The sequence below is a fragment of the Limulus polyphemus genome, unplaced genomic scaffold (genome assembly GCF_000517525.1).
Source record: "Limulus polyphemus unplaced genomic scaffold, Limulus_polyphemus-2.1.2 Scaffold1449, whole genome shotgun sequence".
In the NCBI taxonomy this organism is placed as follows: domain Eukaryota; kingdom Metazoa; phylum Arthropoda; class Merostomata; order Xiphosura; family Limulidae; genus Limulus; species Limulus polyphemus.
The window spans coordinates 105,366-121,652 of record NW_013667059.1 but is presented as its reverse complement, the minus strand read 5'-3'; the positions used below and the strand labels follow the sequence as shown (position 1 = coordinate 121,652).

The window sequence follows — 16,287 nt, the reverse complement described above, 5'->3', positions numbered from 1 at the left end:
TTCTTTCTACTCTACAATTCTTTCTATCCCCCTTTATCAGAATGTTAATCTTTAAGGACATGCTCTACAATTCTTTTTATCCCTCCTTTATCAGAATGTTAATCTTTAAGACATGCTCTACAATTCTTTCTATCCCTGCAGAATGTTAATCTTTAAGGACATGCTCTACAATACTTTCTATCTCTCCTTTATCAAAATGTTAATCTTTAAGGACATGCTCTACAATTCTTTCTACCTTTCGGCGCATCTTGTCCCTTTCTTCCTTCAAATGTTTCTCTTCTCGCTTGTAAGATTCGATTAGACTATCGCGCTCTTCTAATGACCCCTTTAAGTTCAGCCTTTCCTGCTCAACGTTGCTCATTCGTGTGACCTTATTCTCCATTTCTTTCATGCGGTCCTGCATAAAGAATCATCAGAAATCATCATTAAGCTCTCAGTTATTAGAGCTGAAAATCTCCTTTTAACAAATATACTATGATTTTAGTCTTATAACAAAGTCTAAATTACATGTGTAGTATGGCCAATGTATAACCTGTATCTAGTTTCCTATTTATTCATCAGGCAGTTTTTGTCTTTCCTGTCGTGTATTGTTTATTTTTTACTAATCACCACAGCCTTACGGTATGTTTATCTTAAGTCTCCATGAGCTACTCTGTTAGACATTCAGTCAGATCTGGGTTGTTATAATCTGAACTTTAACAATTATGCCAGAAGAATTTTGTTACCTGGAAGTCAAGTTTTTCTTTGATCCACGTATCCTGACGGACGTTGTAGGTCTCTCTAAGAGCTTTCAATTCCGAACAGGTTTGTTCGTGATCTCTCTTAAGTGATTTTAAGTTTGCTTCTACCTGCTCCTTTTCCATTACTAGCCTAGCCTTCATTTTCACGTGGTCTCCTTCTAACTGTTCGTACTTGTTTGTAAGCTCTTCGTACTCCTGACGCTCGCGCGCAAACTCCCGCTCCATCTGTTTTACCTTTTCCTCATGCTCTTGTTGGAGCTGTTCTACTCGGCTGGCCGCCTTCCTCTGGTCCCGTTCCAACTGCACGATTTTATCTCTTGACGCGAGGAGCTCCTCATCCTTGTGTCGAAGCTCCTGGTCATGCTCCTTTTCAATCCTCTCACGTTTCTTGAATTCGGTTCTCAGATGGTTCTCCATCTCTTCTTCTCGGGCCTCCCATTCTTCTCTTTCCTTCCGATGGGTGGTCACGAGGTGACGATGTTTTTCCGTGATCTCTTTCAGGTCTTTCTCTCTCTGTAAATGAAAATGTTTCACACAACTTTAGTTCTAAAACCCAGATTAGTCATGAAGAACTGGTCATCAGAGAGACAGGAAAAATACTGCTTAAAATAGGTTAAGATACATACTTAACTATACTATCAAAAAGTGCTTGCCAGCAATATGTTTCAGATCTGGAGACCTGATAAATCTAACACACTCCTCGTGAGAATGGTTGAAATAAGTGATAAGTTGTATTGCATATCGAAAACTAATAAAACTGCTATGTGATATTCTCAAAGCGTCAGAAAAATCCAAGCTGAAAAACATCAAGTTCGGTATTTAAGATCAATGCGTAGAAAGAAGTTGATTTATCTAACTCATAATAAAGACTTACCGTTTCCTATGAAATCGTTATCTTAGCTTTCAAATGAAGACTTAACTTTATTAGTTTCTCTCACATTTTGGTTTTGAAATAAGAACTTACCTTTTCTAGTTTTTCCGTTACTTCAGTTATCTTAGCTTTCATTACTGCTTCTTCTTTATTCGCTGTATCTAACTGGGCTTTCATTTCTTGCTCTGCTTCTCTTACTGCTTTTTCCAGGTTCTCCTTATGTTGCTCTTTAAGTTTGGTTTCCTGTATAACGATATTAAAAACATGGAAGTCCAAAGCTAAACATATATGTGTGTGAGTATAAAGCATGGCATGAACGTAGATCAAATTATTACAAATAAAAGTTTCACTTTACGGTTCTGCTTACCCCAAGACTACTGACGACGGAGGGATGATGGTCCCTAAAATAACTATACCATTGAGGTCTGCTCACAGAAAAGCACAAGATTGAGTGTTTTATCAGCAGATGCATATTGGTGAAAGACAATCACACAGATATTCAAGAATCCCAGGGAATTGAGCAACGCAAACATTATTGCTTCCTGTTTTGGATTCTTTACAATTAAATTCCAATGGTAATAATCTGGCTCCATACGCAGTTAATTTTACTGGGTCAGAGGCAGAAATCTGGTTTTACACGGCTCATTTTACTGGGTCAGGGTAGTACTTGTTTGTTTTTTGGAGCAAAGCCACATTGGGCTATTTGCTATGTCCACCGTGGGGAATCAAATCCCAGATTATATTATTGTAAGTCCGTAAACTTACAGCTGTCTCGCTGAGGGATTCGGAATAATAATCTGGCTTTAAACACTGCTACTTTTACTGGTCGGAGGCAGAAATTAGGTTTTACACGGCGCTCATTTTATTGGGGGTAAAAACCTAACGATATTATATACCATTCATTTTACTAGGTCAGGGGTAGAAATACGGTTTTATATTCTTTTAATTTTTCTGGGTCGAGTTCAGAAATATGGTTTCACACACACTAACTTTACTAGGGGTAGGGTAGGGTAAAAAATATGGATTTAGATACACTCATTGTACGATGGGTGGGGTAAAAAAATCTGAATTTACACACACTCATTTTATTAGGAGTGGGGTAAGATTTCACCTACACTCATTTTACTATTCTGTGAGGGTTGAAAATCTGACTTTCTAATAATCATTTCCTGATAACTTTTCTTTCAAGTTTATGGTACTAGAATAATTAAGTTTTGTTTTAGCTTTCTTATGGGATTTTTAGCTTTTACCCCTTGAAATGTAGTGATTTGTAACGAATCAGGTTACCCTATTTCTTTTCGTAAAGTTTATCTGCAACTGTTTATAAATAATGTTTAGGATTTTTTCACATGATATTCCATTGTAGGACTACTTACGTTAGATTAAGTTATTCAGTTACGTCTTTTGTTATATGTTTAACTCATTTTAAACGGCATTAAGATGGTGCATTAGTAATTTGGCCAGTAAATTAAAATTCCAACTACATAAGAGAGCTTTTGATACGTGTTAATGGATTCATACTGTAGTTACGTATTCTGAGTGAACATTTACTTCTTGGATTATCTGAAATTAGTATTTTACCTAGGAAAAGAATTTGAACAGAAACACGGTTAAAACCTAACGTAATTCATAAACAATTCATTTAGGATTTATACCTAATTCAATAAATCCACATAAATTATATTAAGGAAAAACAAAAACGACATGTACCCTTTCGTTATACTGGGCTTCTTGAGTCTCCATTTTATGTTTCAAAGCGTCATGTTTTATGCGTAGTTCGTTTAACAGTCGCTTGAGGTCGCCTCGCTCTTTCAGCCAACCAACAGCCATTTCGGTTTGGCGATTGTCAGTCTGCTGGTACTTAGTTCTTTCTTGTTCGAGCTAAATCGAAACAACAACATTACAATGTTTAATTGTCAATCTGATGATACCTTAATTCTCACTTGCTTGAGCTAGATCGAAACAACAATACAATGTTTAATTATCATTCTGATAGTATTTAACTCTCTTGTTTCAGTTATACCGGAACAACAATACAATATTTAATTGTCAAGCTGATAGTATTTAGCTCTCTTGTTTGAGTTATACCGGAACAACAATACAATATTTAATTGTCAGTCTGATAGTATTTAGCTCTCTTGTTTGAGTTATACCGGAACAACAATACAATATTTAATTGTCAGTCTGATAGTATTTAGCTCTCTTGTTTGAGTTATACCGGAACAACAATACAATATTTAATTGTCGGTCTGATGGAACTTAGTTATTTTTCTTGTTCGAGTTGGATCGAAACAACAACAATACAATGTTTAAGATTTTTTGATAATATGTCTACCAATTAAATACATTTAAACTAGTTTTATTACCTCGTTTTTCAAGTCATGGCATTGCTTCTTCAAGGAGGATAAATCAACTTCTGATTTCTCAACCTTCGCATTCAGCTGCCGAATCTGTTCCTGCGCTTGATTCATTAAAGTCTTTTGTCGTTCGGCCTGTGTACAGATAATACCAGGAGGTTGACAATACTATTACACCCTATGTAATGGTTACTTGATATACAGTATAGTTACTTCAATATCGTGGAAATATAAAACTTACAAAAATCAGTTTTAAAGTTAAAATAAAGGGTCCAAATTCGGATTTTTCTCCCAACAATGCAAAGAATATAGAAGGGTCGAGAAAAGATAGAAACTGAAACCTCCTTTCTATTTTCCTTTTGACTAGTCGCTATGGTGTCTTTTCCGTCTCTGTTAATATTTCAAAATAAGGTATAGGGTTAAGTAAGGACTGTACTCTGTTCTGTTTAATAAAAAGTAATATTGAAACATGATGTCACATTAACATTAGACAAAATAAAGAATATTTTAATGCCATTTAAACTAAAGATGATTAACTTTCCTGGTTAGAGGCTTGCTCTAAATAGACTTTGTTTCATAAAAACCATTTGCTGGTTAGAGGGTCGTCTGCTAGATGGCGTTTGTTTAATAAAGAATCCTTTACTAGTTAGGGGCTTGACTGCTAGATGGTGTATGTTTCGTAAAGAATAATTCACTAGTTAGTGGCTTGTCTACAAAATGGCTTATGTTTAGAAAAGAAATATCCAAATACTTGTGTGAAATAAGGAAAGTCATTCACTGAGCAACAAAATATGTATTTGGATTAACTGCTGCTGATCTTCAGGTCTACTAACAATAGTGTCAGCTTCATTCTCTTAATAAGTGTTGGACAAACTTCCTGCTTGTACTGTAATACTAGTGTGCTCACTTAAGACAAATATTAGATAAATGACATTTTGCTCTTCGAAATTACATCCTCATAAAGCTATTACCACTATCCACCACTCTGCACGACTAGATAAACTCAAAATGATTATTCGGTATTCAAATCTAGTTCGACGCTTAAGACACCATGAAAATTGAATTCTGACATTCATGTGCATAACAAACGACATATTGTTTACAATCAGTTCGAAAATCATGAAGCGCCCTCAGTGTCTTGAACTTTAATTGAAGTCCGGGGTAGTAGGGGTCATGCGAGATGCACATTGCAATTTCACATTTCAAATTTTACATAGATTGAAGCCTGGTTAGTTTTGGATGCCCGGTCCCTAGTGTCAGCAGATTTTACACAGATTGAGGTCTGCTTTATTTTGGATGCCCATCTCATATTATTCCTGTTCTTAAGCACGTTAATCACAACATATTTTTCTGGAAGAAAGGTCTTGGACACTAATAACCAAGATTTCTGGGCTTTCTTCATGGTTTTTGTGATATTTGAACTTTATCTTGAGCTAGCTAACAGCTGCTGGCCTTGATAAACTTTACACAACATTAACATCAGTATGCTGCTCTCAATTTTTTTTTTTATCCACCTAGTAAGATAAAACTAAGTTTTGCGATAAGTGAAATTGTTATAGCTATAGCTGTTGTAATAAGATTAATTTGTGTCATAGCTATAGCTGTTGTAATAAGATTAATTTGTCATAGCTATGGTGATAACATTATTTTGTGTCATAGCTATAGTTATGGTTAATAAGCTTGTTTTGTGTGTCACAGTTATAGCTATGGTTCATAAAACTATTTTGTGTCATAGCTATAGTGGTAATAGGATTATTTTGTGTCATAGCTATAACTATGGTCATAAAGTTATTTTGTGTCGTAGCTATAACTATGGTAATAAGATTATATCGTGTCATAGCTATAAATATGGTAGTAACATTATTTTGTGTCGTAGCTATAACTATGGTAATAAGATTATATCGTGTCATAGCTATAAATATGGTAGTAACATTATTTTGTGTCGTAGCTACAGCTTTGGTAATAAGATTATTTTGTGTCGTAGCTATAGCTATGGTAATAAGATTATTTTGTGTCATTGCTATTGCTATGGTAATAAGATTATTTTGTGTCACAATTTTCTCAATATTTTGATACACATTTGAAGCTATATATGTCTTCTAGAATTATTCAGTAGCTATATTATCATAATAGTCCTCTTTTGGCTTTCAAAGATGAGACTATTCTTCAAAAGTGCTTAAATTTCTGTTGTTGTTTTGTTCCTTTACTTTTACTTACTTCAGAATAAATGACTGTTATCACTGAGTCAAAAACATTGACGTTTTATCTATTTTGAAACCCTTGAGATTTATATTTTTTTCACTATATACACAAAAGAAAATGAAGAACAACAAATAGAATTCAATAATTTATATATAGTATTGAAAGTAATCATTACAAGTTTGTTTGTTTTAATGTAAAATCATATTAAGCAAACTGCTGTGTCCACTGCGGGGAATCGAATCCTAATTTTCAGCGTTGTAAGTTCGTAAAACTTCCCGCTGTCTTACACGGAGACAATTATGAAAAGAGTGAATAAAAATGGTATAAAATGCAAAGAATTTTACCAGAGTACTGTTTTATCTTGACAGTTTATATTATGATTGGCTGTAATTCAGCCAGTCAGACAGTGACACGTCAGGATAGTGCCTATAAAAGTAAATGCAGTCTTACTATTCCCTTCAGTATTGTAGTAGCACACTCATGGCTAACAGGATATAAACGACACATGAAAACCACGTATAAATCGAAGTTTTGACTAGTGAAAGCTATAAGATGTGTCAGATAGAAGCAGAAATTAACGTCAGTAGTAGCTATTTGAAACTTTGAAAAGAGAAGATGAAACTTTTACTTTTGATCATACAAGTGGTCATTGTAGAAATCTTCTGTAGCTCAGGTTATGTTCTATACGATAACTCACTGCAAATCTTGCGAATAACATTAAGATGGATGTGTATTTGCTCAAAACCACAACTCAGGACAGATAACCAATTCAAAAAGCTCAAATATGCATCCGAATTCAAAAAATGGGATGAGCAAAGCTGGAGAATGGCGCTCCCTATAGGTGGTAATCTAAATTCAATTTAATTAACAACAATCAATGATGGTTTGTTCGATGACAAAGTACAGAACACTGTAAACGTACAATTTCTACAGCGAAGAATGATGGGAGATCAATACATGTTTGGGTTGCATCTTATCCAGTATCACTGGCGATCTACACGAAATTGATGGCACCTTGACTGTTGAAAGACATGAACAAATTCTCATCAATCATGTGAGGCATAACACGTATTTGGCAGGGAATAATGTTTCAGCTTGGCCTGCACAAAGTACTTGTGCAGATGTTATTAAGGTTGTATTGGCTTATATAGAAACAGAGCGTGTAAAACAATAATCAAATAACAGATTAAATTGTGGGTCAATATACAATCATACATTAATAAACATATATTAGCATAAATTCTAGGTGTCTTGCTCAGTTTAAAGTAAGCACAAAATATTAGTGCAATATATTGTTCAACCTATTCCTTTTTATTTTGTATTTTCTGTAATAATGTATTGCACTAATGATAAAAGTCCTCGGTGGTTAAGGAGTATGCTTACAGATTTACGATATTAAAACCCGTAGTTCGATTCCCAAAGGTGGACAGAGCGTCGATAGTCCATTGTGTAGCTTTGCGCTAAACCAACAACAACATCTAAAGATAGAGTGACATTTTAATTTCAATTATTCATTAATTTTTGTGACTGCATTTGTATCACTTGTAGGTTTGCATAATTATTTCTGATACTGTACATATTACAAAATTATTTTTGGTACTATCATTTATCATAAACGTAGTGAAGTTAATTATTTTTACGTAATGAGATCATAATACTTTACAAAGATGAGATCGAATAAAAAAACAAAAAACTTTCTCCTCTGGTAACAATGTCAGAACAATTTATCACTGATGCATTCTATGTAACATTTAGAATGTTTTATAGTATTCATTTTTTTTTGTACTACAATTTTTTTGTCGATTCCTCCAACTCTTAGATATATCTTTATTGCACTGTCCAGACATTCACTTTGCCTTACGGAATCTCCCCTCATATTACTAACACTTACGTATTTCTCCCTCTTTTCCAACAGCATGCAATTAGTGACCAAAGATATCTGAAGAAGGGTAATGTAATGAGCTTATACATTAAGAATAAGTGGATAATTCAAGTTCTGCTGATTCATTGGTGGCTTTAGATTAACAATCATCAAACTCCCACTTGGTGGCTTTAGATTAACAATCATCAAACTCCCACTTGGTGCCTTTAGATTAACAATCATCAAACTCCTACTTAGTCGCTTTAGATTAACAATCATCAAACTCCCACTTGGTGGCTTTAGATTAATAATCACCACAATCCCACTTGGTGGCTTTAGATTAATAATCACCACAATCCCACTTGGTGGCTTTAGATTAAGAATCACCACAATCCCACTTGGTGGCTTTAGATTAACAATCACCACAATCCCATTTGGTGGCTTTAGATTAACAATCACCAAACTTCCACTTGGTAGCTTCATATTAACAATCACCAAACTCCTACGATTGTTGTCCATCCTTAGCTTCACTAATTATAATAAAATGTTTAGTTTAATTAACTGCACTACATTGTAAGAATATAGATTATTTTCTTCTCCTGATACTTCATTTTCTGCTTCAAACTTTCCATATATTTGAAGTACGTGTATTTTTTCTAAACCCCTAAGTTTATTTTAAGATAATATAGCCGGCTTATCCAAGACACTTACCTCCTTCTCCACATTCTGTTGTTCCGCTTTTAATTCTTCCACTTTCTCCTCCAATTCCTCTCTCAGTTCTGTCGTTTCCTCAAATTTATTTTGCAGTTCTTGATAGGATTTTCTTTCATCCTTATTCTTTTGCTCTAGCGTAGCTATTTTCTTGTCGAGGTTTTCCTTTTCTAGTTGTAACGTTCTCACCTTCTCCATTAGTACTAGGTCTGTTTGCTGCTCTTTAGCAAGACTCTCAAGTTGATCCTGGAGACTTTTAGCCTTTTTTCTTTCTTTTTCGGCCTGCTTTTCTAATGCCTCCATCTTCTCATTCTGTTCACACAACTCCGTGTCAATATTTTCTTCTTTCTGCTTCAGATCCTTGTGAGCTATTTCTAACTCCCGTTTCATCTTTTCCATTTCTTCCAGCGATGTTTCGTGTACCGTTTCTACACCTCTTAGAGTGACTTGAAGCTCACCTTCATGCAAAAGATATCGAAACCAATCAATGGAAGAAAATATTTGGTGATAAAAACACTAGAAATATTTAGCTTTAAACTACCATTTCTTTGGTTCTACATATACAATGAAGTTTCAAACATTTTTATTATCTTATACAACTAATGATTTGATTACCTAAACTCAATCGCTATTTCTAGAACAGTGTTCAAATGTTGTAAAATGTAACCAAAGTATATTGTACAATAAAACATTACTTTCACTTACTTATTTCATCTTCTAAGTCACGGATGATTTCCTTTAGCTCCAATCTGGTGGCTGTTTCTCGCACTAGCCTTGGAGCTTTTTTCTTGTAGTTCAAGATATCCTTAAGCTTTTTGTAGTCTCTACACACTTTGGTATTTTGAATTTCCAACTGTAGAATTTTAGTTTGCATACAACTAATTTCATCTTCCTTGTTTTTGATTTGTTTTTTTAAAGACGCAATGAGATCGCTTTCGGTGTCAGTTAGGGATTCCCTGCGAGGTCGATAATCTTGGATGACAGTAGCTGGCGTGGTAACAGATCCAGTTGTCTTCTCCAATTCTTCCTTTAGACTCGACACTTTCTTCTCTAACTCTTGTACCTTGTCTCGCAGCTCCATATTTGCCAACTGGAGTTGGTCGGCAGGCCCTGGAGGAGGCTTCCTGCTGACCCGAAGTTGGAGTCTCTTATTTTCTGCTAAGATATTATCATTCTCTGTCTCCAATTCCATCGTTTTCTGGCGAAGTATTCCAGCTTCCTGTTCAACCAAATGAAGTTGCCTTTTTAAGTCAACCTGGACATCGCTATCAAGGGATCTGCTTCTCACCATTACCTTTGATGCCTTCCTTCTGTGCACCTCCACTTCCGTCCTTAATTTTTCGTTTTCTTTTTCCTTCTCTATGAGCTTTCGTCTCAACTCCTTCGCTTCGTAATCTAACAGTTTAAGTTTCTGTTCCTGGAAAGAGTCGGGACTAAAGTCAATATTCTCTGGGACTTCGATGGTAGGCTTCGAGACAAGCTTCTCTTCTAAGTACTTCACTTCTGTTTGGAAGTTTTCATTTTGCTGTTCCAAATCGTCTACCTTTTTCCTCAAGACAGCGATCTCCTGCTCGCTGAGCTCCAGCTGTAAACTCAGTTCTTCTACAGTCACTTCCTCATCGTCTTTCTCTGAACGTTCTCTTCCGCTCATTTTCCTCAACTGCAGGATCAAGGTGTCATTCTCTTGTTCCATCGTGGAGAGCTTCTTCCGCAAATTCCTTGTCTCGTCCTCTGCGTAACGCAGCTGCTCTCGAAGATCGGTTTCTCGTTCCATTGTATCATATAAGTCTCGAAGAATACTTTCATAGTCCTTTCCCATCGATGACTCGTGGGACCTTAAAAACTGAAAAACACACACACTATTTTAGAAGCTTGCCAGTCACACACATTGCGCAAAGTATTTACATCTATAATTAATTTAAATTTGATTGATGTGCTAAACTTAAAACAGTTTAAGGAGAGTTGCTTAGATACGAAACGTGTGTTGAAAACAGTTTAGGATAGGTCGCTTAGATACGAAACTTGTGTGGAGAACGGTTTAGGAAAGGTTGATTAGATATAAAACGTGAGTTGAGAATAGTTCAGAAATGGCTACTTAGATATAAGACTTATGTCGAGAATGATAAAGTAAAGGTCGCTTAGATATAAAACTTGAGTTGAGAACATTTTAGGGAAGATTGCTAATACGAAACTGGTGTTGGGAACAGTTTAAGAAAGGTTATTTGGATACGAAACTTGTGCACTTGAATAAGTTGGTAGAGAGAACATTATATCGTGTTTTGTCACTTACAGTAAATTATTCCTTGTTAATAGTGTAAAATTTATGTATCAAGTTTGCTTTACGTTCGTTAATGAATGATTTTATTAATTATGTACATTTAAAAGTATGGTATTAATGTTAAACATGCAGATTTGAATACGTCTGATAAATTACTTAACACATAGATTTGATGCAGTCTGGTAATTCTGTTAAACTTGTAGATTTGAAAGAGTCTGAAAATTATGTTAACTCTAGAATTACCAACTTTTTAAACAAATGTTTCTAATGCACCAAATTTGTTGTGGGTCGATTGTTTTGTTCATTTCAGGGCCTTTAGTAACGAACCAACCAAACACAAAAACATTTAGAAATATAAATCTATTAAATATTGCGATTATGTGCAGTCGTTTGTATTATATTTATTTTACATAAACAGTAAGTGATTTCACTAAATATTTTTTATGAGTTCTTTGCACTAAATTATTTAAAAGGATATAAAAATTTCTTAATATTATGTATGATATGAACTACTCGAGAGCGAACAGTTTAAAAAACAAGTCAGTAATATGAAGGTTAAACACGTAGATTTATGCTGACTGGTAATGGTGTTAAGTATGTAACTTTAAACGAGTCTGAGAATATTGTTGAACATTCGGATTTAAACACACTAGTAATATTGTTCATATGCAACTTTAAATTAATCTGATAATATTGTTCAACACGTAATAGAATATTACTTTCTATAAGTGGGTGCAGATTTTTACTTTCAATGAGTGGGTGTAGGTTGTTACTTTATATTAATAGGTGTAGTATGTTACTTTTTATAAGTGGGTGCAGGTTTTTACTTTCTACGAGTGGATGTAGGTTGTTACTTTCTATTAATGGGTGTAGGATATTACTTTCTATAAGTGGGTGTAGCTTGTTACTTTCTATTAATAGGTGTAGGATATTACTTTCTATTAATAGGTGTAGGATATTACTTTCTATAAGTGGGTGTAGTTTGTTACTTTCTATTAATGGGTGTAGGATATTACTTTATATAAGTGGGTGTAGTTTGTTACTTTCTATTAATGGGTGTAGGATATTACTTTCTCTAAGTGAGTGTAGTTTGTTACTTTCTATAAGAGGGTACAGGTTGTTATTTTCTATGTAGTATGATACTGTATATTAATGGGTGTAGGATGTTATGTAGTATAATATATATGATTAACAATATCACTATATTCTTTCAAACTTATATCATTAACAATATCACTATACTCTTTCAAACCTATATCATTAACAGTACTACTATACTCTTTCAAATCTATATCATTAACAATATCACTATACTCTTTTAAATCTATGTGATTAATATTATTACTATACTCTTTCAAACCTATATGTTTAACAATATCAATAGACTCTTTCAAACCTATATGTTTAACAATATCACTATACACCTTTAAACCTATATCATTAACAATATCACTATACACCTTTAAACCTATATCATTAACAATATCACTATACTCTTTTAACTCTATGTGATTAATATTATCACTATACGATTTCAAACCTATATGTTTAACAGTATCAATAGACTCTTTCAAACCTATATGATTATCAACATCAGTAAACTTTTTCAAACCTATATGTTTAACAATATCACTATACTATTTTAAATCTATATGATTAATAGTATCACTATTCTCTTTCAATTATATATATGATTAACAATATCACTATGGTCTTTCAAATCTATATGATTAACAACATCAGTAGGCTCTTTCAAACCTATATGTTTAACAATATTCTCAGACTACTTCAAATCTATATATATATCGCTATACAGAAATTTGTCCAATTTAATTTTTTTCGTCTGGTAAGTTTACGTATTGTGTTAGTTTCATGACTAAAGAGAGTTCATCAATGAATTAAAGACGTTTTCACGGATATAAGTAAATATTTCAAGAGTTGGTAATGTTAGAATGATCAAGCTAATCACTTTAATGTAATAGATCTATTGTATCGGTCTCAGAAGTCATGCATGGAGGGAATCACTTATAGATTTGACGTTTTCTAACATGAATTTACTTTCTATGAGTGGGTGCAGGTTGTTACTTTCTATTAATGGGTTTGTAAAAAACAATCCCGCCCTCTTCTACAAGAAATTTAAATCAGTTTGCGACAACGCTCAATCCAAACACAAAATGAACTTAGAATATCACAACACAGTAGTCGCCACCAAAAGAGAGAGAAAGCCAGTCTTATTGCCGATTATTATAAAGATATATTCAGGACCCCAAATCTCGACTCTTTTCATGTCCGGCACCTCAGTAGGGTAGAGTAATTTATACAGCCAGACACTGCCAAAACAATAATCACATAAACCAGTAGATAACGTAATCATCAACACAGAAGCAGTAATAATAATCTAAAAGTACATACCCAGGTGAAAAAGGCATACGTAACTTTATTCCTAAGAACCCTTATTACGCATCTCACAACGTCTCATACAGTCTCATTACACATATCACAACGCCTCATATACCCTCATTTCGCATGTCACAACGTCTCAAACAGCCTCATTACACATATCAAAACGCCTCATACACCCACATTACACATGTCACAACGCCTAATATACCCTCATTACATATATAACAACGCCTCAGACATCCTCATTACGCATTTCACAACGCCTCAAACAGCCTCATTACACACACCAAAACGCCTCAGATACCCTCATTACACATGTCAAAACGCCTAAGATACCCTCATTAAATATATAACAACGCCTCAGACATCCTCATTACGCATATCACAACGCCTCAAACAGCATCATTACACTAATCACAAGGCCACATTATCACAATATATCATTTCAGTCTGGATACTAACCCTCGATATGTGTAATAATGTAAAGTCATCTATACATATAACACAGGATAGTTTAACCCTAACATTCATATTTTGATCAGCCTTCTAAACAGTATGGGTAAAGTCCCAGAGAGAACAATAGCTACTAGATTTCTATGGCATCCGGAAACTAACTGTATAACATGTTATCAAACATACAAAATGCAAGAAAAGACAAAGTCGTACGACTCACTGGAACTGTATAACAGGAAGCGTGCATCGGTATCATTATTTCTCGATGTTAGGAGTGGTTTCCATACAGTTTGACATGATGGCCTACGTTTCAAACTTTCGAAGTTAAATATCCCAGTCCCAGTCAACCGCTGAATCTCCAGTTTCCTATCCATCCAATATGCTAAGGATAAACTCAATAACTAATCCTTTTTGTCCGCAAGAGGGAGTACCACAAGCTCCTTATTCGGCTTTACTGTTTTACATTAACGATATTCTTTTCACCTACGCATCACAATATACCGATGACGTAGCATTCTGGAGCACGTGGCGGGACTCCTGGTTGATGCAAATCCCCCAAATGATGCGACACATGGCGGGTGACACACAAATACCCATGCTATCACTTCTATAGAACAACCTACAGAAGTTACAACAAGTAAAAACACAAACTTCATGACACACACATCTAAACATCGCTAATATAATTAAATTCTATATTCAACGAAAACTTAACAAATCAATTCAAGTTAATTACCAAGAAAGAAAATCGGCGAAATAGAGTAAAATCGAAGGCGTCGCAAGAGAATGTAAATCACTAATTATAATTTACATAATCTGCATTCAACCGTTATTAGAATACGGAAGCGTGTGACATATTGCAGAATCTACAACATCGAACAATAAGATTAACTTTTCGCTTTACACCCCGAACCAGAACTTAAACTCAATCAGTAAGATCCCAACAATTAAAAACCGTATTTTAACTTGTCCGTTCGATTCACATCACCATCCGCCACCTCAGAATTCTGGCAAGACTTCAAGCCTTATTTGAATTAAAAATCCCAAGAATACAAATAGCAACCAAGTAATCCTGCCCCTTTATTCATGAATTCACTGCATTGATTTGTCAGAGATTATACTTAAAAATTTGGAACTTGCACCTCTTGAACAACACTGACGAAATTATAATTCTGTCACTACTACAGGTCATTGGTCGGCTAGAAATTCGGCACCCAACCAGGTAAAGTGGGGTTTTCTCCTTCTTCTCCTCATACTTCGGTTTCCATTAGTTTCCACCTCTCCTCCTCCTACCTCAGTTTCCATTAGTTTTCACAGCTCTTCCTTCTGCCTCTTGCAAACAAATGCCAGAATTCAAATTATCAAACTTCTGCCGTCACTGAATATGTTTGGGGTATCCTTCAACCCAAATTTCCTGTTATTTACTTTGACCTGATTAATATCTGCGCTAACAACTCGAAACGTTGTCCAAAACTTTCTAGAGGAAGTCCATTATTAAGAAAGTCTTTCAAGTATACTTTTCTCCATTTAAACTTCCTCTCAATCGGTCTGGTGGTTAGAGCACTTGACGTAACACTTAACCTTTTCAGTTGTGGGGATGTTATAATCTGAAAGTTAATACCACTATTCAGTTTTAAGGAGCAGCCCAATAGTTGGTGATGGGTGGTTTGACTAGCTGTCTTCTCGTGGACTATAACTTCAAAATTAGGATGGTTAGCGCAGATACCCCTCGAGTAGTTTTATGCGAAATTCAACAAACAAACATACAATTCTCTCAATCAAGAGTATTCAGGCTATAAAAGGAAGGCATACAAGTACATAGCAACTCGATATTCTTAAAACAAGACAGGTAATTAAATAATTTATTGTAATGCACAAAACTACACAATGGGTTAGCTGTCCGGATACTTTCCTTGTCAACTGTAATGTTAACCAACGACTCTACCTGTAGGTACTTTCCTTGTGAACTCTACTATTAACAGATGACTGTACCTGTAGTCATTTTCCTTATTATCTCTACTGCTAATACATAATTCTATTTGTATATACTCTCCTTACTCACTATTATTAATACATGACTCAACTTGAACATAATTTCCTTTCCAACTCTACCGTTAGATACTTTCTATGTCGACTGTTCTATTAACACAGGACTCTATTTGTATCTTTGTCAATTTTAATGTTAACACATTACTGTGCTTATAGATACGTTATTTATCACCTTTTTTGTTGAAATACGACTCTATCTGCAAATACTCTTATTGTTTACTCTGCTGTTAACATACGACTCTAAAAAATATATATTCTCATTGTTTACTCTGCTGTTAACATACGACTCTATCTGCAAATACTCTTATTGTTTACTCTGCTGTTGACATACGACTCTACATGTAGATACTCTCATTGTTTAC

At 34.6% G+C, this 16,287-nt stretch overlaps 1 protein-coding gene across 1 annotated transcript in view; it reads right to left on the bottom strand.

Annotated features, from left to right (window-relative positions):
* LOC106463630 (trichohyalin-like) overlaps positions 1 to 16,287 on the bottom strand; it is a 47,778-nt gene that overhangs the window by 19,358 nt on the left and 12,133 nt on the right. The window contains 7 exon segments of the mRNA XM_013923678.2: positions 236 to 397; positions 726 to 1,253; positions 1,705 to 1,854; positions 3,322 to 3,492; positions 3,978 to 4,103; positions 8,743 to 9,200; positions 9,448 to 10,585. Of these exon segments, the coding sequence (XP_013779132.2) occupies positions 236 to 397; positions 726 to 1,253; positions 1,705 to 1,854; positions 3,322 to 3,492; positions 3,978 to 4,103; positions 8,743 to 9,200; positions 9,448 to 10,585 (2,733 nt within the window).